This window comes from Salmo salar, chromosome ssa11 (genome assembly GCF_905237065.1).
Source record: "Salmo salar chromosome ssa11, Ssal_v3.1, whole genome shotgun sequence".
Classification (NCBI taxonomy): Eukaryota; Metazoa; Chordata; class Actinopteri; order Salmoniformes; family Salmonidae; genus Salmo; species Salmo salar.
In genome coordinates, this window is record NC_059452.1 from 35,512,205 (window position 1) to 35,538,049 (window position 25,845).

Consider the following 25,845-nt stretch of genomic DNA (forward strand, 5'->3'; position numbering starts at 1 on the left):
GTTAAGGAAAAATCTTTATTGAAATCAGAAGTATTCTGGTGCATAAGGACAAGCCAACATTGAGTTTCTTCACAAGTCAATCGGACGTTTAGAGGATGTTAAAGTTTATTTTCTTTCTATTTAGAAAAACAACTAAGTTTCAGAAAATAAAGAGAAACAATATTGCAAAGCCACCAAAGTACCTGTCAAACCATCCTGTCCACATACTTCAGAATAAACATGAAAAATGTCCACATTGTACTATGGATATATTCAGTGTATAACTCCTCTATCTCAATGGCAAAAAGTGCTGCAGGTTAAAGGGATAAAATACCAGAAAACATTCATCTTACAGTTAGTTATAGCACTAACATACTGTAATACCATACAAGCTTAACAATCTTTGTCATTTTCCCAACCAGGATTTTAAACAGTCAGGACACAAGGCATATTCACACAGTATAACAAATGAAACATTTTCTTAAAAACTTTGACAATTGAATGATGTCGCATTTAAAGACTGTAAGGGGCATATGAATGTCGCTCACAGCAAGCGGGAGGAGAGACGTGTTACGAACGCCAGAATAGCAGGAAATGCCATGTCGCTGCTTAAAGAATACAAGCCTGGTCCCAGATCTGTCTGTGCTGTTTAGACAAATGACCATAGGAGTTGACTAGACAGCACAAACAGATCTGCAATTTTAAAGGGCTACCCATTATTTTTCCAGGTACAGGCAACTATACAACCAACCAAACTCTTGCATTAGTTTAGGAAAAATCTGCATTGAAATCACACACATTTGTGTAGCAGTGCTCCCAAATCACCATCAAGCTCCCACAGGGCACATAATACCATTGGTGACATGGCCAGTGTCAAATGACACCCATTTCCCTGTGCAGTGGCCACACTGTGGTTCATGGCAAAGTAACACACTATGTAGGGAATAGGATGTCATTGTAGCCTTTCCAGTGGTTTTCCCGGGATATCCCGGGTCAGATGCAGCATTCTCAGGTCAGAATTGTGAAAGGAGGAGGGTGGAGTTACATAACGGAGCAACTCTCGTTTGTTCCCCCTGGCGCCTGGAAAACATAGAACACAGCCTCAATGTCAGTGAAGAAATACACGCTCAGCCTCTTGCCACATGCCTCGTGCACACACTCAAACATACAATTAGTACAGCAATGATCACTCACACAAACAATTAGACTCAATGTGTGCGTGAGTTGGCCAGCACACAGCAAGCATGGTTCATGCAGGGGTGACGAACACACAGCAAGCATGGTTCATGCAGGGGTGACGAACACACAGCAAGCTGAGCAAGTGATGTCATCACAAGGGAGGAACAGCAGCCATTTGCAATGAAGTGTTGCAGGCCACTTCATTTTGGATGCACCCTAGGCCGTACTTAAGCCCACAGGCTCTGTTCAAAAGTAGTGCTTTAAGAACCATTTTGAACCATTTTGAAATGATAATGGATTATGTATTAGAAATGTGTATGGTGCCAGTCAGTAATTGGAATAGGCTGATAGAAGCCAAGCAGAGTTTTTTCAACCATGTCATTTTGTTTGGCATCTTTTCATTTCATGATCAATTTAGTGTCATTTTTTAAGATAACTTTGCCATCATCAGCAGCTTTGTTCAAAATACCTGGAATACAAGGAATGTCTTCATTACCCAATCCTGTGAACTGTGTGAAAGAGCCATTGTGTGTAGTACATTTGTGAAGATCATTGCAATCAAGAACTCACACGTATTGATTGGATTTCTGGATAAATGGGAAATGAGTTGGAACCTCCAGTACCTGCATTTGTGTCCAAATGAAATGGCTATTTAGAATGCTGGACCCCACAAAAGCCATAACAAGTGCCCTATATAGGGAATAGAATGCCATATGGGATTTACATATGGCACCCTACAGGTTAGGTTATGGAGCGTTAACAAGAGCTGTAGTAGGGATTAGACAAGCAGGGGCTTCAACCCAAATGGCACCCTATTCTTTATAGTGCACTATATAGGGAACAGGGGGCGATTTGGGACAAATCCAGGGAGTCAACAGCCACGCTGTAGGCAGTCACCTCCTCACCTCCAGCGGTCTGTGTGTCATGAGACAGGCTGTTCACAACACCAGACAGCACTTCCTTTTCCTTCTCTTGGGCTTTTCCATCAGGGGGAATGGAGATCAAAAACACAGTACTGATCAGTTTCCCCTGGGTACAGGCCTGGGTACAGGCCTGGGTACAGGCCTGGGTACAGGCCTGGGTACAGGCCTGGGTACAGCATTTACCTGTCTGCTGAGGAGCAGCGTGTGTGTTTAGAGGTTTTCTGAGGCATGTATGCATGCATGTATGTATGCATGTATGTATGCATGCATGTATGGACAGATCAGTGTGGATTTATACGTCTCCTGGGGTGTGTGTGTGTGTGTGTGTGTGTGTGTGTGTGTGTGTGTGTTTACCTGTCTCCTGAGGTAGTGAACATCACTCCCTTCCGTAAACTCTTCATCAACCTCCACATCGGAGTCTTCCTCTCCTCTCTCCTGCACACGCAGCTCTGCAGTCTCCTAGTGATGATGACAGCCAATCAACATCAAACATCCACTCACAGCTGAGCCGATTGGAGTAGGGTGAGGTGTCCCCCTAGTCGCTGATTTTGAGTCAGTTTTACATTTTCCCCACTAATGGTTAAGATTTTAAGTGGTGGAGGGAAACTGATCCTAGATCTAAACCTAGAGGAAACTTCACCCTGCTGCAAATTCCTTACACTAATGGTTGCATTCCACTTCATCTTATTTGCAGGGTGCTTACATCATAATTTGTGTGGTTCGTGAGACACAAAACACTTCTTCAGGTCTTGTGAGATATCAAGTGTCTCAGAGTAGGAGTGCTGATCTAGGATCAGGTCCCCCCTGTCCATGTCATCTTATTCATTGTGATGTAAAAGGCTGAGAGGTTTGATACATATGGCCCCAGATCCATCTACGCAACACAGCTGCAATGAAGACAACCTGAAATGCAACAGACATCTCTGCGAGCTTAGGAGCTTAAAGATCTTTGCAAGATGGCTATTAGAGAAGTGCACAAGGATAGAAATGAAATTAACTATATTCACCCGTGTACAAGGATATGAATGAAATGAACTTGATTTCCCCCGGTGCACAAAAATATAGAAATGTATTAAGTAGATTGGGCCAGTAGACTGGGTCGTGGTGGCCAGTAAGTAGTGGTCACCTCTTCATCTGGGTTCAGTAGGGTGACAATCACGTTGTTGACCGGACCCCAGTTCCTCTGGTTCTTCATGACCAGGTCACCTGGAGAGGCCTCTACGCCTGCCTCCGAACCCCAGATCTGACACACACAATCACAGTCCCACACGGTCAGCTGGCAACAATGCATGTTTTAAATGTTATTTTAGTTTTACTAATCATTTTTGGAGATGAGGACCATTGTATATGGAGGCCTGGTTAGTTTCCCCAAATACGTACATATGCGCGCGCGTGTGTGTGTGTGTATTAGGTGCATGCGTGTACTCACAGTGAGGGTGTTGCCCCCAGCCAGTATGTAGGAAGGGGGGATCTGGAAGAACAGTTCAGGAGAGTCCAGGTTACTCCTCCTCACCACCCAGCCCTCTAGTGGCTGCTCCTGGAACAGCAGGAAAAAAACAGCCGGGTCGTATTCATTAGGCATGTCCAATAAGGACTGCTTGTTCTGCTGCAAAACGTTTATAACGGTGAGCTCTAATGAATACGACCCAGATGAAATTCAGATTGGGGACAGCAGCACGTTCAGCCGGGCATACTGGAGCAAAGTGTTTTGCAATGGAAAACAATGGTCTCTTTTCTAAATTGGACAAGTTCAAGTAGCACCTCCGGTTTAAAAACGCGTCGCCCTACTGAACACAACCCAGATCTTTCACACAGTTTCAGAGACTGGAATCGTTGTCAGGATACATTTGCATTGCAATAGCACAAAACACAGGTTAGTAAACACAAAACACTAGACTTAAAGAGACTGTCTCAATGACACCCTATACCTCATCTAGTACTCTACTGGTTAACCAGTGGCCTGAGTGACTTTAGAGACTCTACTGGTTAACCAGTGTCCTGGGTGACTTTAGAGACTCTACTGGTTAACCAGTGTCCTGGGTGACTTTAGAGACTCTACTGGTTAACCAGTGTCCTGGGTGACTTTAGAGACTCTACTGGTTAACCAGTGGCCTGGGTGACTTTAGACTCAAAGTAGTGCACTAAGTAGAGACGTAGAGCTTCAGATTCTCTCAACAATGTCTGATTGGTCAAAGCGAGGCGGTAGGTACTTCAAGATTGAATCCTTATTAATGGTCAAACTGCCTTGTCCTTTTGTGATATTACAACAAAGAAATTACCAACACTTATTTCCATCTCTGACATCATCACACGCACGATAGAAAAACACAATATGTACTGCATTTTATTACCATGCTACACGACACTCCTCAGCTCAGCAACAACAATAACAATGCTGGTGGGGCGGCCAGTGGCACAGTTTCCCCCTACTGCGGATTCCATCTTTAATTGGTCAGAGTGGGTGGTAGGTAGGTACCTCCTCAGAGTTGTTCTTCAGCTTGACGTAGTTCCCCTTCAGGTCTATCTCCGACACCATCATGTGACTGTGGGCCTTGGCGTGCTGCGAGACCTTGTAGGCTGGCGAGGACCCCGTGCCACCTTCGTTCTTGCGTTTCTTCCCGCGGACAACTCGGCGGGTGCCCTGTGCGTGCGTGCGTGCCACGGCCCCATGCTGGGAGGGGCTCGGGGAGAGGTGGAGTCTGGGAACACAGAACAACGTCAGGAAGATGTTTGGGAAACCCTGGTTTCTCTGTTTTATCTACTGTGCTCCATCTTTGCTGCCATCTAGTGACCCGTTTTCTGTGACTCCCCTTGTTCTCACTAAATGTACCCCTCCTATTCAAGACCAGGACTACTTTGTCTTTTCTAATACTTCTAACCTTAATTTGCATTTTTGATAATATATCTACATCACAATTTTGAATTTATATTGCCTACTGCCGTGTGGCTCAGATGGTAGAGCATGGCACATGCAACACCAGGGTTGTGGGTTCGATTCCCACAGCACTCACTACTGTAAGTCACTCTGGATAAGAGCTCTGCTAAATGACTAGAATGGAAATGCCATTTACTATGCTGTGTCCACCAATGACTATTCTGTAACCACTCCCTCTTCAGTCAGGGTTAAGTAGAAGATGGTTTGTTCAAAAGAAGACTGCTTATCATTGTTATTCCGTGATGAAGGCCAGTTTAAATAAAGGCTTTTTAACCAATTATATGATGAGTGTCTTGGTCCTCTTAGCTTTTTATGTTTGCTGAAAGGACCTTGTAACCGTGTGTGTGTGTGTGTGTGTGTGTGTGTGTGTGTGTGTGTGTGTGTGTGTGTGTGTGTGTCAGACCTGGGTTCAAATTAAGGTTGACCCCAAAGATTTGAATAATTCAGAATAGATTTGCTTTACTAGAATTCATCATTTCAAAAAGTATTTGACCAGGTCTGAGGTGTAAGTACGTTTGTATGCGTGTGAAGGCACGCACCTGCTTGCAAACTGTACCCTCACTAATGTCTCCATTTCCCCTCACCTGCTCTCCTCTCCCTCACTCTCTCTCTACCCCCCTCACCTCCTCTCCCTCACTCTCTCGCCACCCCCCCTCACCTCCTCTCTCCACCCCCCTCACCTCCTCTCTCCACCCCCCTCACCTCCTCTCTCCACCCCCCTCACCTCCTCTCTCCACCCCCCTCACCTCCTCTCCCTCCAGTCTCTCTCCACCCCCCTCACCTCCTCTCCCTCCGGTCTCTCTCCACCCCCCCTCACCTCCTCTCCCTCCAGTCTCTCTCCACCCCCCTCACCTCCTCTCCCTCCAGTCTCTCTCCATCCCCCTCACCTCCTCTCCCTCCAGTCTCTCTCCACCCCCCTCACCTCCTCTCCCTCCAGTCTCTCTCCACCCCCCCTCACCTCCTCTCCCTCCAGTCTCTCTCCACCCCCCCTCACCTCCTCTACCTCCAGTCTCTCTACCCCCCCTCACCTCCTCTACCTCCAGTCTCTCTACCCCCCCTCACCTCCAGTCTCTCTCCACCCCCCCTCACCTCACCTCCTCTCCCTCCAGTCTCTCGTCACCCCCACCAGTCTCTCGCCACCCCCCCACCACCACCGCCACCAGTCTCTCGCCACCCCCCACCACCAGTCTCTCGCCACCCCCCCCAGTCTCTCGCCACCCCCCACCACCACCACCACCAGTCTCTCGCCACCCCCCACCACCACCAGTCTCTCGCCACCCACCACCACCAGTCTCTCGCCGCCACCCCCCCCCAGTCTCTCGCCACCCCCCACCACCACCACCACCAGTCTCTCGCCACCCCCCCACCACCACCAGTCTCTCGCCACCCCCCCCACCACCAGTCTCTCGCCACCCCCCCACCACCAGTCTGGCGCCACCACCACCAGTCTCTCGCCACCCCCCCACCACCACCGCCACCACCAGTCTCTCGCCACCCCCCCCACCACCACCAGTCTCTCGCCACCCCCCCCACCAGTCTCTCGCCGCCGCCCCCCCACCAGTCTCTCGCCACCCCCCAGTCTCTCGCCACCCCCCCAATCGGGCTCTCGCAGGCGCCCCCCACCAGTCTCTCGCCACCCCCCCCACCACCACCAGTCTCTCGCCACCCCCCCCACCACCACCACCAGTCTCTCGCCACCCCCCCAGTCTCGCCACCCCCCACCACCACCACCAGTCTCTCGCCACCCCCCCACCACCAGTCTCTCGCCACCCCCCCCACCACCACCAGTCTCTCGCCACCCCCCCACCACCACCAGTCTCTCGCCACCCCCCCACCAGTCTCTCGCCGCCGCCGCCCCCCCACCAGTCTCTCGCTACCCCCCCAGTCTCGCCACCCCCCCACCACCACCAGTCTCTCGCCACCCCCCCACCAGTCTCTCGCCGCCGCCCCCCCACCAGTCTCTCGCCACCCCCCCGTCTCGCCACCCCCCCACCACCAGTCTCTCGCCACCCCCCCACCAGTCTCTCGCCGCCGCCCCCCCACCAGTCTCTCGCCACCCCCCCACCACCACCAGTCTCTCGCCACCCCCCCAGTCTCGCCACCCCCCCACCACCACCAGTCTCTCGCCACCCCCCCCACCAGTCTCTCGCCACCCCTCCCCCACCACCACCAGTCTCTCGCCACCCCCCCCACCAGTCTCTCGCCACCCCCCCCACCAGTCTCTCGCCACACCCCCAGTCTCGCCACCCCCCCCCCACCACCAGTCTCTCGCCACCCCCCCACCACCAGTCTCTCGCCACCCCCCCCACCAGTCTCTCGCCACCCCCCCAGTCTTGCCACCCCCCCACCACTACCAGTCTCTCGCCACCCCCCCCACCAGTCTCTCGCCACCCCCCCCACCACCACCAGTCTCTCGCCACCCCCCCCACCAGTCTCTCGCCACCCCCCCCACCACCACCAGTCTCTCGCCACCACCACCAGTCTCTCGCCACCCCCCCACCACCACCAGTCTCTCGCCACCCCCCCACCACCACCACCACCAGTCTCTCGCCACCCCCCCCACCAGTCTCTCGCCACCCCTCCCCCACCACCACCAGTCTCTCGCCACACCACCAGTCTCTCGCCACCCCCCCCACCACCAGTCTCTCGCCACCCCCCCACCACCACCAGTCTCTCGCCACCCCTCCCCCCCCACCACCAGTCTCTCGCCGCCCCCCCACCACCACCAGTCTCTCGCCGCCCCTCCCCCACCACCACCAGTCTCTCGCCGCCCCTCCCCCACCACCACCAGTCTCTCGCCACCCCCCCCCACCACCACCAGTCTCTCGCCACCCCCCCCACCAGTCTCTCGCCACCCCCCCCCACCAGTCTCTCGCCACCCCCCAGTCTCGCCACCCCCCCCACCACCACCAGTCTCTCGCCACCCCCCCCACCAGTCTCTCGCCACCCCTCCCCCACCACCACCAGTCTCTCGCCACCCCCCCCCCACCAGTCTCTCCACCCACCCCACCCCCCCCTCACCTCTGCTCCTCTCCCTCCAGCATCTTGCGGTAGGCGTTGATCTCCATGTCCAGTGCCAGCTTGACATCCAGCAGCTGCTCGTATTCCTCCAGCTGGCTCTGCATCTCGGCCCGCATGGCCGACATCTCCTCGTCCTTGTGGCTCAGTCGCTGCTGCCACACCTCGCGCTCCCGGTCCAGGGTCCGCTCCAGCTCCCGCACACGCCCCTCTAAGGCCCCGTTCTGAGGGGAGATATGGAGGGGGAGGGGCGGAGACAGAGAGAGAAGAATCAGAGAGAAATAGGGGTTGTGAGAAAGTCATCCACACAGACAACTTTCAGACTCCCTGACTCCAGTCAACATAGTTGTGGTCAAAAGTTGAGAATGACACAAATAGTAATTTCCACAAAGTTTGCTGCTTCAGTGTCTTTAGATATTTTTGTCAGATGTTACTATGGAATACTGAAGTATAATTACAAGCATTTCATAAGTGTCAAAGGCTTTTATTGACAACTACATGAAGTTGATGCAAAGAGTCAATATTTGCAGTGCTGACCCTTCTTTTTCAAGACCTCTGCAATCCGCCCTGGCATGCTGTCAATTAACTTCTGGGCCACATCCTGACTGATGGGAGTCCATTCTTGCATAATCAATGCTCGGAGTTTGTCCACCCGCCTCTTGAGGATTGACCACATGTTCTCAATGGGAGTTAACAAGCCATGGACCCAAAATATTGACGTTTTGTTCCCCGAACCATTTAGTTATCACTTTTGCCTTATGGCAAGGTGCTCCATCATGCTGGAAAAGGCATTGTTCGCCACCAAACTGTTCCTGGATGGTTGGGAGAAGCTGCTCTCGGAGGATGTGTTGGTACCATTCTTTATTCATGCCTGCGTTCTTAGGCAGAATTGTGAGTGAGCCCACTCCCTTGGCTGAGAAGCAACCCCACACATGAATGGTCTCAGAATGCTTTACTGTTGGCATGACACAGGACTGATGGTAGCGCTCACCTTGTCTTCTCCGGATGCTCCAAACAATTGGAAAGGGGATTCATCAGAGAAAATGACTTTACCCCAGTCCTCAGCAGTCCAATCCCTGTACCTTTTGCAGAATATTAGTCTGTCCCTGATGTTTTCCTGGAGAGAAGTGGCTTCTTTGCTGCCCTTCTTGACACTAGGCCATCCTCCAAAAGTCTTCGCCTCACTGTGCGTGCAGATGTACTCACACCTGCCTGCTGCCATTCCTGAGCAAGCTCTGTACTGGTGGTGCCCCGATCCCGCAGCTGAATCAACTTTAGGAGACGGTCCTGGCGCTTGCTGGACTTTCTTGGGCGCCCTGAAGCCTTCTTCACAACAATTGAACCGCTCTCCTTGAAGTTCTTGATGATCCGATAAATGGATGATTTAGGTGCAATCTTACTGGCAGCAATATTCTTGCCTGTGAAGCCCTTTTTGTGCAAAGCAATGATGACGGCACGTGTTTCCTTGCAGTTAACCATGGTTGACAGAGGAAGAACAATGATTCCAAACACCACCCTCCTTTTGAAGCTTCCAGTCTGTTATTCAAACTCAATCAGCATGACAGAGTGATCTCCAGCCTTGTCCTCGTCAACACTCACACCTGTGTTAACAAGAGAATCATTGACATGTCGTCAGCTGGTCCTTTTGTGGCAGGGCTGAAATGCAGAGGAAATGTTTTTTGGGGATTCAGTTCATTTGCATGGCAAAGAGGGACTTTGCAATTAATTGCATTCATCTGATCACTCTTCATAACATTCTGGAGTATATGCAAATTGCCATCATACAAACTGAGGCAGCAGACTGAAAATTTATATTTGTGTCATTCTCAAAGCTTTTGGCCACAACTGTACATAGTGATGTCCAACATCAAAAGCCTTATTATATCTCTAGTCTGTTGTTTTTCAGTCTGTAACCAGTCAAATGTTCCTGTACTATAGTAAAGCCCTAGCAGCAGCCTGGTAGGTACCCGTTTCTGGAATGTCACTCACACACCTCCGGGGTGAAGAGTTCCCTAGCTACAGATCTAGGATCAGCTTCACTTCCCCAATCCTAAGCATAACCATTAGTGGGGAAAATGCTAAACTGACCCAAGATCAGCATCTATGGGCAACCTTACCCTACACACATACCTGTTTTTGGAAGTGATTGAGTTGTGAGGAGAGGGTCTCGATGCGGAGCTTGGTGCCAGACAGCTCCTCTCTGGTGGACGAGGCAAAGTTACTACTCTTCAGCGCCGTCTGATGGGCGTTCTCCAGCTGTCAAAACACACCCACACCAAAGGAAAAGCAATGTGTTAATGTCATATGTTTTGACATGAGACCGAGCTGCATTATATGTTTGAATTTTTTTATTTTTTATAAATAAATAAACACATTTGGATTTACAGATTTACATAACTTCATGAGTAGAGGTACCTAACATACCAGAGTCAACTGCATATATGTTGAATACTTGAGGTGAACTTCATTTGACCAGTACATATGGTGGACTAGGTTTGCACTTTTGGGACAACTCAGTTGGTTCCATTTTACAGAGCAAACCAAATAAGGTGTACCTCAAGTGTTTGCTATTGGCTACAGTATGAGGACACTTCTACCCAACACGGGCTGGACTGGTGAGAATACCTTTATCAGCTGGACAAAGCTCTCCCTAATCTGCACTGTCATCTTTCTCACTCCTCTTTTCTCTTCCGTCATCATGCACTCCTGCTCTAACAGTGTGCACGACACACATAGCGACTCCCTGACACACAGCTCTCTCTGAGAAACATACATACAGTTATACACCAGCAACACAGACACAGTGCCAGTCAAACGTTTGGACACTCCTACTCATTCAAGGGTTTTTCTTTCTTTTTTTATATTTTCTACATTGTAGAATAACAGTGAAGACATCAAAACAATGAAATAACACATATGGAAGCATGTAGTAACAAAAAAATAAATTAAAAAAGTGTTAAATCAGAATATATTTTATATTTGAGATTCTTCAATGTAGCCACCTTTTGGCTTGATGACAGCTTTGCACACACTTGGCATTCTCTCAACCAGCTTTAAAAAATGTTAACTAGGCAAGTCAGTTGAGAACAAATTCTTATTTACAATGACGGCCTACTTGTAAAGCCCCCCTGGCCAAACCCTCCCCTAACCCAGACGACGCTGGGCCAATTGTGCACCGCCCTATGGGTCTCCCGATCACGGCTGGTTGTGATACAGCCCGGGATCGAACCCAGGTCTGTAGTGATTCCTCTAGCATAACGATGTAGTGCCTTAGACTTCTGTGCCACTCGGGACCAGCTTCATGAGGTAGTCACCAGGAATGCATTTCAATTAACAGGTGTGCCTTGTTAAAAGTTCAATACTGGAATTTATTTCCTTCTTAATGCGTTTGAGCCAATCAGTTGTGTTGTGACAAGGTAGGGGTGGTATACAGAAGATAGCCCTATTTGGTAAGACCATATTATGGCAAAAACAGCTCAAATAAGCTAAGAGAAATGACAGTCCATCATTACTTTAAGACATGAATGTCAGTCAATGAGGAAAATTTAAAGAACTTCGAAAGTTTCTTCAAGTGCAGTCACAAAAACCATCAAGCGCTATGATGAGGACCGCCACAGGAAAAGAAGACCCAGAGTTACCTCTGCTGCAGAGGATGTCCATTAGAGTTAACTGCACCTCAGACTGCAGTCCAAATAAATGCTTCAGAGTTCAAGAAACAGACATCTCAACATCGACTGTTCAGAGGAGACTGTGTGAATCAGGCCTTCATGGTTGAATTGCTGCAAAGAAACCACTACTAAAAGGACACCAATAATAAGAGAGACTTGCTTGGGCCAAGAAACACGAGCAATGGACATTAGACCGGTGGAAATCTGTCCTTTGGCCTGAGGAGTCCAAATTTGAGATTTTGGGTTCCAACCGCCGCAGAGTAGGTAAGCGGATGATTTCCGCATGTGTGGTTCCCACCGTGAAGCATGGAGGAGGTGGTGTTATGGTGCTTTTCTGGTGACACTGATTTATTTAGAATTCAAGACACACATAACCAGCATGGCTACCACAGCATTCTGCAACGATACGCCATCCCATCTGGTTTGTGCTTAGTGGGAATATCATTTGTTTTTCAACAGGACAATGACCCAACACACCTCCAGGCTGTGTAAGAGCTATTTGACCAAGGAGAGTGATGGAGTGTGCATCAGATGACTTGGCCTCCACAATTCCCCAACCTCAACCAAATTGAGATGGTTTGGGATGAGTTGGACCGCAGACTGAAGGAAAAGTAGCCAACAAGTGCTCAGCATGTGGGAACGCCTTCAAGACTGTTGAAAAAGTATTCTAGGTGAAGCTGGTTGAGAGAATGCCAAGAGTGTGCAAAGCTGTCATCAAGGCAAAAGGTATCGACTTTGAAGAATCTAAAATATATTTTGATTTGTTTAACACTTTTCTGGTTACTACATAATTCCATGTGTGTTATTTCATAGTTTTGATGTCTTCACTATTATCCTACAATGTAGAAAATAGTACAAATAAAGAAAAAACCTTGAATGAGTAGGTTTGTCCAAACTTTTGGCTGGTACTGTACATACAAACCTCAACATAATCTAACATATACTGTGTATGTAAAATGTACATAGGTTCAGAACTTTGTTAAACATCACAGCATAGTTGAGAAATATATGGCATATAGAAATCAAAACTGGATGGTCTTCAGAGATAGATGGGAGGGGTTGAGGATAGCTGGGTGGGACTAAAACCATCTGCCCTTGAGCAAAGCACTTAACCCAAAAACAATAAGCTGGAAGTAAAAGCCTAACTGCTGTTGTCCATTAGTTTACTCCAATTAGGGGAGGTAGGGCTAGGGGAAAATATATTATAGACTGCTCAAAAAAATAAAGGGAACACTTAAACAACACAATGTAACTCCAAGTCAATCACACTTCTGTGAAATCAAACTGTCCACTTAGGAAGCAACACTAATTGACAATACATTTCACATGCTGTTGTGCAAATGGAATAGACAACAGGTGGAAATTATAGGCAATTAGCAAGACACCCCCAATAAAGGAGTGGTTCTGCAGGTGGTGACCACAGACCACTTCTCAGTTCCTATGCTTCCTGGTTGATGTTTTGGTCACTTGAATGCTGGCGGTGCTTTCACTGTAGTGGTAGCATGAGACGGAGTCTACAACCCACACAAGTGGCTCAGGAAGTGCAGCTCATCCAGGATGGCACATCAATGCGAGCTGTGGCAAGAAGGTTTGCTGTGTCTGTCAGCGTAGTGTCCAGAGCATGGAGGCGCTACCAGGAGACAGGCCAGTACATCAGGAGACGTGGAGGAGGCCGTAGGAGGGCAACAACCCAGCAGCAGGACCGCTACCTCCGCCTTTGTGCAAGGAGGAGCAGGAGGAGCACTGCCAGAGCCCTGCAAAATGACCTCCAGCAGGCCACAAATGTGCATGCGTCTGCTCAAACGGTCAGAAACAGACTCCATGAGGGTGGTATGAGGGCCCGCCGTCCACAGGTGGGGGTTGTGCTTACAGCCCAACACCATGCAGGACGTTTGGCATTTGCCAGAGAACACCAAGATTGGCAAATTCGCCACTGGCGCCCTGTGCTCTTCACAGATGAAAGCAGGTTCACACTGAGCACATGTGACAGAGTCTGGAGACGCCGTGGAGAATGTTCTGCTGCCTGCAACATCCTCCAGCATGACCGGTTTGGCGGTGGGTCAGTCATGGTGTGGGGTGGTATTTCTTTATGGGGCCGCACAGCCCTCCATGTGCTCGCCAGAGGTAGCCTGACTGCCATTAGGTACCGAGATGAGATCCTCAGACCCCTTGTGAGACCATATGCTGGTGCGGTTGGCCCTGGGTTCCTCCTAATGCAAGACAATGCTAGACCTCATGTGGCTGGAGTGTGTCAGCAGTTCCTGCAAGAGGAAGGCATTGATGCTATGGACTGGCCCGCCCGTTCCCCAGACCTGAATCCAATTGAGCACATTGGGACATCATGTCTCGCTCCATCCACCAACGCCACGTCGCACCACAGACTGTCCAGGAGTTGGCGGATGCTTTAGTCCAGGTCTGGGAGGAGATCCCTCAGGAGACCATCCGCCACCTCATCAGGAGCATGCCCAGGCGTTGAAGGGAGGTCATACAGGCAGATGGAGGCCACACACACACTACTGAGCCTCATTTTGACTTGTTTTAAGGACATTACATCAAAGTTGGATCAGCCTGTAGTGTGGTTTTCCACTTTAATTTTGTGTGACTCCAAATCCAGACCTCCATGGGTTGATAAATTGGATTTCCATTGATTATTTTTGTGTGATTTTGTTGTCAGCACATTCAACTATGTAAAGAAAAGATTATTTCATTCATTCAGATCTAGGATGTGTTATTTTAGTGTTCCCTTTATTTTTTGGAGCAGTATATATTTAAAAAAGAAAGAGGTAGGGAGGCAGAGAAGGAGGGAGAGAGAGAAAGAGAGCGAGTACCTTGGCATTGAAATTCTTCTCCAGATCCTCTTTATACTGCTGGATTTGTCCGTCATGCTCCTGCCGTAGCTGCTGCATGGCCTCGGCCAACTTACTCTCAAATTCTTTCTGTCTCCCAGAATCCACCTCCACCAGGCGACTCTCGTGTCTGCTCCGGATCTCCCTGACCTCCTACACACACACACACACACACACACACACACACACACACCGACATGAACAGACACACACGCCTACCGCAGGAAGACAACATGGGTCACATTCCATTCTAACCCCTAGTCCTCTCCCAGAACCTACCCACCACCACCACGACTCAACATGGAGAAAACGACATGGGTCACATTCCATTCTAACCCCAAGTCCTCTCCCAGAACCTACCCACCACCACTCAACATGGAGAAAACGACATGGGCCACATTACATTCTAACCCCTAGTCCTCTCCCAGAACCTACCCACCACCACCACGACTCAACATGGAGAAAACGACATGGGCCACATTACATTCTAACCCCAAGTCCTCTCCCAGAACCTACCCACCACCACTCAACATGGAGAAAACGACATGGGCCACATTCCATTTCAATCCCCAGCTCCTAACCATTTCTTCTCACCCTCCTACCCCTAGCCACTTCATTAACCCCTTCCCTCCTGCATGCTGTGGATACCCCACACCTCATAGAAAGACAGGCAGAGACAACAATGAGTTTGATATCTTACTATTATTAGTATTTGTCAATAGTTACCCACTTCAACAACCGACCAATCTGACTGTGTCGCTTCTGTGGTAATAGTGGGCCACATGTGATGTCTTTTTTATGCAGCAGTTACTGCAGTGTGTGTGTGTGTGTCCGGTTGTGTGTTTGTCAAGTGTGTGTGTTACCTGTTCGCCGATGTGTCTCTGGAACTCCAGCTGTTCCCGTAGCGTCTGCACCTGGTTCTCCAGGTCCACCCTCCTCAACATCTCAGAGTTCAGCTGGGTCTTAGTCTCCGCCAGCCCACACTCCAACTGAGACAAGGAGTCAAAGAGATCCCATTTTGCATTCAAGGACTTAACATTTAGCCAAAATGAAGCAACCCCCCTCATAAATTACCTAGCCACGTCTCATAACAGCCCATAAGCATCTTCTCAGTTGATGCTCGCAAGCTAATGTTAGCCACCCTACACTAGTACCAGCTTAAACCTATGGCTAGCCAAACTAGTTAGCTTTAGACTATTTAAAAAAAAATTATAACAGGAGAATCAAAAGGTTGAATCAGCGCATCTCTAGGCAGAATATACTTTGTTTTGTCTGATGCTGTTTAATGCCTTTTGCGTTGTCACCCACTCCTTCTCAGAGCTGCGTTCACACCTGACACAGAACCTGATGCATAACACTGTCAAAATGCTGCAAAAACATCTGTATGTGGTGTTGGTTTAATTGTATTTAACTTTAAACAAAACATTAAATTAACCTCACTAGAAGGCCTATAGATGGCAGTCTAGTCCTTACATTGGCCACCTGGGCCTGTAGGTCAGTGACGTCATCCGCCTGTCTTCTGTTATCTGCCAGTTGATTGGCCAGCTCTGCGTCTTTAGAGTTGAGAACCGCCTCCAAGTTCCTCCACTGACCCATGGCCATGTTACACTCTGCTTCCTTCTTCTGGTTCCTGGTAGGATGAAAAAGAGAGGACAGGTGGTTACTATGGTTCCTGGAAGGAGGAGAGATGAGAGAAGACAGGTGGTTACTATGGTTCCTAGAAGGAGGAGAGATGAGAAAAGACAGGTGGTTACCATGGTTCCAGGAAGGAGGCAAAAGTGATAGAAAGAAGTGAGAGGTCAGGAAGGTTAGTATGCTTCCTGGAAGGAGTGAAGAGAGATGACAAGAGACGAGAAGATATGGCTTCCATTGTTCCTGGTGGGAGGAAAAAGAGATCACATTTAAATTTGAGTAATTTAGCAGACGCTTTTATCCAGAGTGACTTACAAGAGCATTTTGGGTTAAGTGCTTTGCTCAAGGGCAGATCGCCATATTTTTCATTTAGTCAGCTCGGGATTCAAACTAGCAACCTTTCATGACTACAAAATTCAGGTTAGCCTACTATGGTGTTACACGGACTACCTATTAGTGGGACTAGGTCCCCATCTAGTGGCCTTCATGTGTATTGCACCTAGAGTATGTGATGCATTGTCTACTATCCATCCTAGCGTTGTTTTTTGAACATGACTGAAGTTAAAGCGCAACTGAATGCAAGAACCAACTTATCTGGTTAAAATGTGGCATTAGTCAAACATGTATTCCAGTGTAAAAATTGACAAAAAAGTGTAAGTATGATAATTTTGGCCATAAAGTCAGTATTATTCCAAAACAAAATAGTGTGATATTTGTCTAACGAGTTCGTCACGACTTATTTGGGGTTGGGCTTTGATTTCGATCATGCCTACTATAAAGGAATTGTAGCGCCTATGGCAAATTGTCATGCACCAAGAAGCAGCTGTGCTGATTGTGTTCTTTGGTATGATTAGATAGAGCGTAGACAGACCTGCCCACATTACCCAGCACCACATTACCCAGCACCTCGGACTTGTTTACATAAGACAACACATTGCCAAATGGTGGAGTTCGTTTTGCATGGCCCCAGGAGCCGATGCCCCGGGTGGGTGGAGATTTCACATTAAGGACCAATGGAATGGTCTAAAATGAGCAAACTCTGCCTACCCGGGGGCACCGGGCCATGCAAAATGCCCTTGATCATTATGTTGAAAGAAAACTTGGCCCAGAAGCCCTTTATGAAGTGGCCACTTGCTATGGTGTTTGATAGGGATCACTAGTTTGCCTAGTGGTTGACTTGGACTGAAATAGGTGCCGGTAGCCTACTCCTTTAGGGTGCCGGTACTGTTTATATTTAGGTGCAGGAACTCCATAATGCTTTTGAGCTAATATTCTATTTGAGGTGCAGGAACTCAAGCAGTTGACCTCTTGCCCAAGTCAAGCACAGTCTGAGAATTGACTGGAGATGATGCGTGCACTTGTATCCCAACTGCCACTTGTCAACATTCCAAAATTCTGAACCCATTAGCAAGCATCTTGTATCCTGCCATGACTTTCTTTGTTATTTTTATTTGATTTAACTAGGCAAGTCAGTTAAAACTTCTTACGGCTTGAATCCCGTTAGCGGGATCGATATGATGACAGCCAGTGAAAGTGCAGGGGTGGCAAATTCAAAACAACAAAATTCTCAATTAAAATTCCTCAAACAAACAAGTATTATACACCATTTTAAAGCTTTGCTTCTTGTTAATCCTGCCAGTGTCTGATTTCAAAAAGGCTTTACGGCAAAAGCAAACCATATGATTATGTTAGGTCAGCGCCTACACACACAAAAACACAGCCATTTTCCAGCCAAAGAAATGATCCCACAAAAAACAGAAATAGAGGGGAAATTAATCACTAACCTTTGATGATCTTCATCAGATGACACTCATATGACTTCATGTTACACAATACATGCATGTTTTGTTCGATAAAGTTCATATTTATATAAAAACAATCTCAGTTTACATTGGCTCGTTATGTTCAGTAATCTTTTGCCTCCAAAAACATCCGGTGATTTTGCAGAGAGCCACATCAATTTACAGATATACTCATAAATGTTCATGAAAATATAAGTGTTATACATGGAACTTTAGATAAACTTCTCCTTAATGCAACCACTGTGTCAGATTTCAAAAAAAGCTTTACCGAAAAAGCAATAATCTGAGTACAGCGCTCAGACACAAAAACATGCCAAACAATATCCGCCATGTAGGAGTCAACAATAGTCAGAAATAGCGTTATAAATATTCACTTACCTTTGATGATCTTCATCAGAATGCACTCCCAGGAATCCCAGGTCCACAATAAATGTTTGTTTTGTTCGATAAAGTCCATCCTTTATGTCCAAATACCTCCTTTTTGTTCGTGCCTTCAGTTCACAAATCCAAATTCAGGACGCGCATGTCAGATGAAAACTCAAATTTCCATTACAGTTCGTAGAAACATGTCAAACGATGTATAGAATCAATCTTTAGGATGTTTTTAATTGTAAATCCGCAATAAAGTTTCAACCGGAGAAATCCTTTGTCTTCAGAAATGCAATGGAACTGAGGTTCCTCTCACGGGAGCGCGCATACCTGAGGCTCATGCCCTGCTGGCAGTGTTCTGACTCCAGTAGCTCTTATTCATCCCCACTTTACAGTAGAAGCCTTAAACAAGGTTCTAAAGACTGTTGACATCTAGGTTTAGCCTTAGGAAGTGCAAAATGACCCCACAGACACTGTAGTTTGGGTAGGGAATTAATTGAAGTCCTACAGACCACTTCCTGTCTGGATTTTTTCTCAGGTTTTTGCCTGCCATATGAGTTCTGTTACACTCACAGACATTTACGTCATTTAGCAGACGCTCTTATCCAGAGCGACTTACAAATTGGTACATTCACCTAATGATATCCAGTGGAACAACCACTTTACAACTATATCTTTTTTTTTGGGGGGGGGGTTAGAAGGATTACTATATCCTATCCCAGGTATTCCTTAAAGAGGTGGGGTTTCAGGTGTCTACGGAAGGTGGTGATTGACTCCGCTGTCCTGGCGTCGTGAGGGAGCTTGTTCCACCATTGGGGTGCCAGAGCAGTGAACAGTTTTGACTGGGCTGAACAGGAACTGTGCTTCCGCAGAGGTAGGGGGGCCAGCAGGCCAGAGGTGGATGAACGCAGTGCCCTTGTTTGGGTGTAGGGCCTGATCAGAGCCTGAAGGTAGGTCCAAGGGTGCCAAACCCTCATCCCACATCATCATTCAAACAGTTTTAGAAACTTCAGCGTGTTTTCTATCCAAATCTACTAATAATATGCATATCTTAGTTTCTGGGAGTGAGTAGCAGGCAGTTTACTCTGGGCACGTCAGTCATCCAAGCTACTCAATACTGCCACCATCCATAAGAAGTTAAGAACAAATTCTTATTTTCAATTATGTCCTAGGAACAGTGAGTTAACTGCCTTGTTCAGGGGCAGAACGACAGATTTTTTTACCTTGTCAGGTCGGGGATTCAATCTTGCAACCTTTCGGTTACTAGTCCAACGCTCTAACCACTAGGCTACCTGCCACTTTACATGATTCACTATAAAACAGTGCCAGAAAGACGCATACTAATAGAGAGAAAGTTGAAAAAACATAACGGCACCGAAGCACATACCTGCCAGTGATTTGATAGGCTGATTTATCTAACGTGGCTTTCCTGCTCAATGTGCCTGCTAGCTAGCTTCATTGACAGACACAGATGGAACTTAGCCTGCTAGTGATTTTGGCCTCTGTTAAACAGCGTGTAGCTTATGCTTCATTTACAATCGTTTGCCAGCTTGCTGATTAAGGTTGGAACGAATCAGTCCTGTGCAGCTGTTGTTTATTCATGTTCTGTATGATGTCATGTTTCATGTTTTGTGTGGACCCCAGGAAGAGTAGCTGCTGCTTTTGCAACAGTTAAATGGGGATCTAAATAAAATACCAAATAAATAGCTCTGTGTGAGCAGCAGCAGACTGGATATTCTTCTGCATTGCACTGCTAGTTTTCATGCACATTTTTGAACTTGAGAAATACTGCACCAAACACCTAGCTAGGATGTAAAATTGCACAACAAAAATGTCCTCGGCAAAAACGTCAAAATTAACTACAGATTTCTTGATTCATCTTAGATCAATTGTGACTAATTTGGGGAAGTGGTAAGCTAGTGGCTCCGTTGTTGCTATAGTGTCTCAAAAGCAACAAATGAAAAAGAGAGAAATTATTTCATAGAGAAAAACTGCTCCCTTGGACCTTATTTTAAGAAAAAATATATTTCAGTCTTGAAATCAAATTTTTCTTTAAAAAAATGTAAGTCCAAGGGTGCCTTTTTCACCTCAATATCCAACATTTCTGGGTAACAATTAAGTACCTTACTGTGAACATTTTATTTGAAAACAGAAAAAAAAAGATATCTAAAATAGCTTCTTAGCAAAGAGTAATTTCTCAAGCAAGAATTTTGCTAGGACTGTCAGAGTGGTCTGAATGGGGAGGGGAAAATTGACAACTATCTGTTATTGGCAGAGAGGCTTGGAACTCTTTCTGATTGGTCTATTAACTAATTCACAGCATGGTGATGTAACCATGGAAGGCCAAAAACCTCATCCCACCAAAACAGGCTGAAATTTCAGGCGGTCTTTCAAACAACTTTTACCGTAAATTCCGGACTATAAGCCGCAAATTTTTTCCCAGGCTTTGAATCTCGCGGCGGGCAGTATTTGCACGGCCGGATAAAAAAACGTACCCGATTTAATATGGTTACTACTCCTGCCCAGTAACTAGAATATGCATATAATTAGTAGATTTGGATAGAAAACACTCTAAAGTTTCTAAAACTGTTTGAATGGTGTCTGAGTATAACAGAACTCATATGGCAGTCAAAACCCTGAGACAAATCCTAACAGGAAATGGAAATCTGATGTGTGGAATAACTTTTGCCATTGAAACACACAGGGGCTTATTAATCATTTAGCACTTCCTAAGGCTTCCACTAGATGTCACCAGTCTTTACAAAGTGGTTTGAGTCTTCTATGGTAGAAACTGACCCAAAGAGAGGCTTTGGAAGTTGGTCACAGGGGGAGGGCCATTACCATTATGACGCGGGCGCCCCTGGCTACCCTCCCCTTTCGAAACGTTTAGTAAGACAATGCAATCGTCCGCCTTGAATATTATTGAAGCTCTGGTTGAAAAAGGCCCTAAAGATTTATGTTATACAACGTTTGACATGTTTGAACGAACGTAAATATATATTTTTTGCACATTCGTGATGACAAGTGCAGCGCGCCTCGTACATTATGAGTAGCCTTCGGAATGTGCTAACAAGAAGGAACTATTGGGACATAAATTATTAACTTTTTCGAACAAAACTACATTTGTTGTGGACCTGGGATCCCTGGAAGTGCCTTCTGATTAAGATAATCAAAGGTAAGGGAATATTTACAATAGTATTTTTGATGGTTGATGGTTCCAAGATGGCGCTAACATGTATCGCCTAGCCTATTTTTCTGAGCATACCACGTCGTTTATTGCAAAGTGTGATTTCCCAGTAAAGTTATTTTTAAATCTGGCAATGCGTTTGCATTCACGAGATGTTAATCTATAATTCTTTGAATGACAATATTAAATTTTAACAATGTTTTTGAATAGTAATTTTGTAAATTGTAGCGCTAATTCACCGGAAGCATTTGAGGGAAAATATTTTCTGAACGTCATGCGCCGATGTAAAATGCTGTTTTTATATATAAATATGAACTTTATCTGATGAAGATTGTCAAAGGTTAGTGCTGCATTTAGCTGGGTATTTGTGATGCATGCTAGTTGCTTTGAAAATGGCAGTGTGATTATTTCTGGCTGGGTACTCTCCTAACATAATCTAATGTTTTGTTTTTGCTGTAAAGCCTTTTTGAAATCGGACAACGTGGTTCAATTCAGGAGAGGTGTATCTATAAAACGGTGAAGTTATAGCATTTATGAGGTTTTGTATTTCGCGCGACGCGATTCCACTGGCTGTTGACTAGGGTGGGACGCTTAACAATGACGCGACTAATATATAGATTTTTCCCGCTTTCAATTTTTTTTCCAAAAAAAAAAAAAAACACATTCTGTGACATGCTCAGTTTTTTGGCGGCATGAAGCTTTCATTAGACCAATGAAATTGCCGAATGGGTTAAGGTCAAACAACTTTTTTGTTTACTGTTTAGATTAAATCGAGCGCTCTCAAACTTCCCATCATTCTGATTACGGTAGTCATTTTGTCACCCTCATCATGGCAAAGACACGGAGAAATGCATATGATGCAGCTTTCAAGTTGAAGGCGATTGATCTGGCTGTTGGAAAAGGAAATAGAGCTGCTGCACGGGAGCTTGGTCTTAATGAGTCGATGATAAGACGTTGGAAACAGCAGCGTGAGGAATTGACTCAGTGCAAAAAGACAACTAAAGCTTACTGCTAATTTTTTATTTTTTGTTACAAGCCGTGTTTCGTTAAAGCCTGTGTAAAGTTCATTTGTTTCAATGTACCGGTAGGCACCTGCGGCTTATAGACATGTGCGGCTTATTGGGTGTGGCTTATATTCAGGTGCGTTTAATAGTCCGGAAATTACGGTACACTAAAAGTGCATTATCATTTTCACAAATTCACAGTATTAGTCCAACCTCAGTGTGAAAATGTATATAAAACTCAGGAAAATCCCATTTGACTGCACTGAGCCTTTAAATGAGCAACAGAAAGACAAGGGGAATCACTGAGTTCAGTCGCCCTTTAAACCTTAGCTCCGACTCTTTGCCATTATTACTACACAAACACCTGGTGGGAGGAAAAGAGATGACAGAAGACAGGTGGTTGCTATGGTTACTTGTAGGGTAGGATAGAGATGACAGAAGTCTGGTGGTTACTATGGTTCCTGGTAGGATAGAATAGAGATGACAGAAGTCTGGTGGTTACTATGGTTCCTGGTAGGATAGAATAGAGATGACAGAAGTCTGGTGGTTACTATGGTTCCTGGTAGGATAGAATAGAGATGACAGAAGTCTGGTGGTTACTATGGTTCCTGGTAGGATAGAATAGAGATGACAGAAGTCTGGTGGTTACTATGGTTCCTGGTAGGATAGAATAGAGATGACAGAAGTCTGGTGGTTACTATGGTTCCTGGTAGGATAGAATAGAGATGACAGAAGTCTGGTGGTTACTATGGTTCCTGGTAGGATAGAATAGAGTTGACAGAAGTCTGGTGGTTACTATGGTTCCTGGTAGGATAGAATAGAGATGACAGAAGTCTGGTGGTTACTATGGTTCCTGGTAGGATAGAATAGAGATGACAGAAGTCTGGTGGTTACTATGGTTCCTGGTAGGATAGAATAGAGATGACAGAAGTCTGGTGGTTACTATGGTTCCTGGTAGGATAGAATAGAGATGACAGAAGTCTGGTGGTTACTATGGTTCCTGGTAGGATAGAATAGAGATGACAGAAGTCTGGTGGTTACTATGGTTCCTGGTAGGATAGAATAGAGATGACAGAAGTCTGGTGGTTACTATGGTTCCTGGTAGGATAGAATAGAGATGACAGAAGTCTGGTGGTTACTATGGTTCCTGGTAGGATAGAATAGAGATGACAGAAGTCTGGTGGTTACTATGGTTCCTGGTAGGATAGAATAGAGATGACAGAAGTCTGGTGGTTACTATGGTTCCTGGTAGGATAGAATAGAGATGACAGAAGTCTGGTGGTTACTATGGTTCCTGGTAGGATAGAATAGAGATGACAGAAGTCTGGTGGTTACTATGGTTCCTGGTAGGATAGAATAGAGATGACAGAAGTCTGGTGGTTACTATGGTTCCTGGTAGGATAGAATAGAGATGACAGAAGTCTGGTGGTTACTATGGTTCCTGGTAGGATAGAATAGAGATGACAGAAGTCTGGTGGTTACTATGGTTCCTGGTAGGATAGAATAGAGATGACAGAAGTCTGGTGGTTACTATGGTTCCTGGTAGGATAGAATAGAGATGACAGAAGTCTGGTGGTTACTATGGTTCCTGGTAGGATAGAATAGAGATGACAGAAGTCTGGTGGTTACTATGGTTCCTGGTAGGATAGAATAGAGATGACAGAAGTCTGGTGGTTACTATGGTTCCTGGTAGGATAGAATAGAGATGACAGAAGTCTGATGGTTACTATGGTTCCTGTTAGGATATAATAGAGATGACAGTAGTCAAGTGCTTATATGCTTCACTTCCTGAAGGGAGGGATTAGAGATTGTTTTTTATTCTGGGTATAATTTAATTGTTACTTTTAATGTGGATGTTAATACATGGCATATGGTTCTATTGATATTAGGCTACTATTATGATATTGTGGTTATTAAACCAAGACATAGCAGAAGGATAATAATAACAGGAGGATATTCTCATGCTTCTTATTAGGAAAGAAAGATGACAAACCAAATCTCTCTGAGGTCTCTTCCTCAAAGGTAATCATGGATATGCCTTACTATCTGTAGATCATGTCGTGCAAAGACAAACATTATATTATCATAAATGGGGAACCCCAATCTCAAAGGGAGTCTAAGGGGAGTTGGGATATGCAAAAAACACATGAACAATTCACACGTGTATAATACACAGTTATATATGGGTGAAATAGGAAAAATATAAGCACCCACCTAATTATTATTATTAAAAATGAGAATTTGCGATTATCAATAATAAACAAAGGCTACACATTGATTTTTGTAGAATTTAACTTAGAAATGCATCATTAGCTTAGTTCAACTATCGTACCCTATCCCAAAATATAAACTTTTTACTTCAACAATTTAGGCCTAATTGCAAACTAACACTTTATGCTATTTTTATAAAAAACGGTGGATCTCAACAATCAATGACAACAGCGTGAATGCACAGGACAAACATAGATACATAGATTGGTTTGTATGTTATCATATCTAACGTTACCTGGCTTGTAGTTTGTTATGCTCTTCAGAAAGATGACCCATCTCTATCTGCAGCCGGGCCCTATCGTTAGCCAGCACGTCCAAGCTCTTCCTCGCGTCGGCCAACTCGGTCTCGTACAGCCGCCGAACGTTGGCCGTCTCCCGGGTCGTGGACTCCTCTTTCTCCTCCAGGAGAAGCAGCATTGAGGACTTGTCATTCTCCAGCTGGCGGACCCGCTCTATGTAGGCGGCCAGGCGGTCGTTCAGGTGGCTAAGCTCCTCTTTCTCCTGGCTTCGGGAGAGCCGGGTTGGGCTGGTGCTGGACGGGCCGGCGCCGCTTCGTCCGGAGGAGCGAGTTGAGCGACTGGTTGAGGTAACTGAAGCCATGGTGCGTTCTCATGTGACTGCATGCAGTGTTGCCAACTAATTTTCAGGGTAAATTGCTAGAGGCAGGTTGATTTGTTGCTAAAAGTTGCTAAATGACGTTGTCACGCAACTGCGTCATTACGTAGAATACACAATAACGTTACTCAAATTGACTGGCCATTTCGGCAAAAACTATGATTTGACATTTGTTCAGGTACAGACTCCCACTATTTTCTGTACTTCTGGCTGTACATTTTTGATTGAGGCATGTTGATTGATGTTGTAAGTTTGGTACAAGATCAAACATTCGTGACCAACTATATTCATTGGGTTTGGCTCGTCGAACCCGTACTATTGCTGCTGCAGTCAGCCACCAATGATTTGCAATTTGCTGAAATTGCTGCTGGCCTGCTGCTGCCTGTGCACGAGCTGAGCACCTGCTGCTGAGGTCAC

At 46.2% G+C, this 25,845-nt stretch overlaps 1 protein-coding gene across 2 annotated transcripts; it reads right to left on the reverse strand.

Annotated features, from left to right (window-relative positions):
• Position 1: 1 nt before the first annotated feature.
• LOC106562715 (lamin-L(III)) lies at positions 2-25,558 on the reverse strand. Of its 2 annotated transcripts, XM_014127705.2 has the most exons (12): positions 25,049-25,558; positions 16,022-16,178; positions 15,412-15,537; positions 14,531-14,701; positions 10,165-10,290; positions 8,038-8,258; positions 4,558-4,780; positions 3,511-3,618; positions 3,208-3,324; positions 2,436-2,540; positions 2,064-2,135; positions 2-1,059 (listed from the first exon to the last, which is right to left on the reverse strand). In XM_014127705.2, the coding sequence occupies exons 1-11, from the start codon at positions 25,411-25,413 to the stop codon at positions 2,097-2,099; spliced, it is 1,758 nt and encodes a 585-aa protein (XP_013983180.1). In that variant the 5' UTR covers positions 25,414-25,558; the 3' UTR covers positions 2-1,059; positions 2,064-2,096. The 2 variants fall into 2 exon arrangements, with proteins under 2 accessions (XP_013983180.1, XP_013983179.1); XM_014127704.2 differs by lacking the exon at positions 2,064-2,135 and having other exon boundaries at positions 25,049-25,557.
• Positions 25,559-25,845: the final 287 nt, after the last annotated feature.

Bases quoted from the DNA above. Each gene is read 5' to 3' on its own strand.
- LOC106562715 (XM_014127705.2), bottom strand. From the start codon at position 25,413: ATGGCTTCAGTTACCTCAACCAGTCGCTCAACTCGCTCCTCCGGACGA. The intron at 8,259-10,164 runs GTATGTGTGTAG...ATCTCCCCTCAG, and splicing joins TCAATCACTTCCAAAAACAG to AACGGGGCCTTAGAGGGGCG. The intron at 3,619-4,557 runs GTACCTACCTAC...CTGCTGTTCCAG, and splicing joins TGAAGAACAACTCTGAGGAG to GAGCAGCCACTAGAGGGCTG.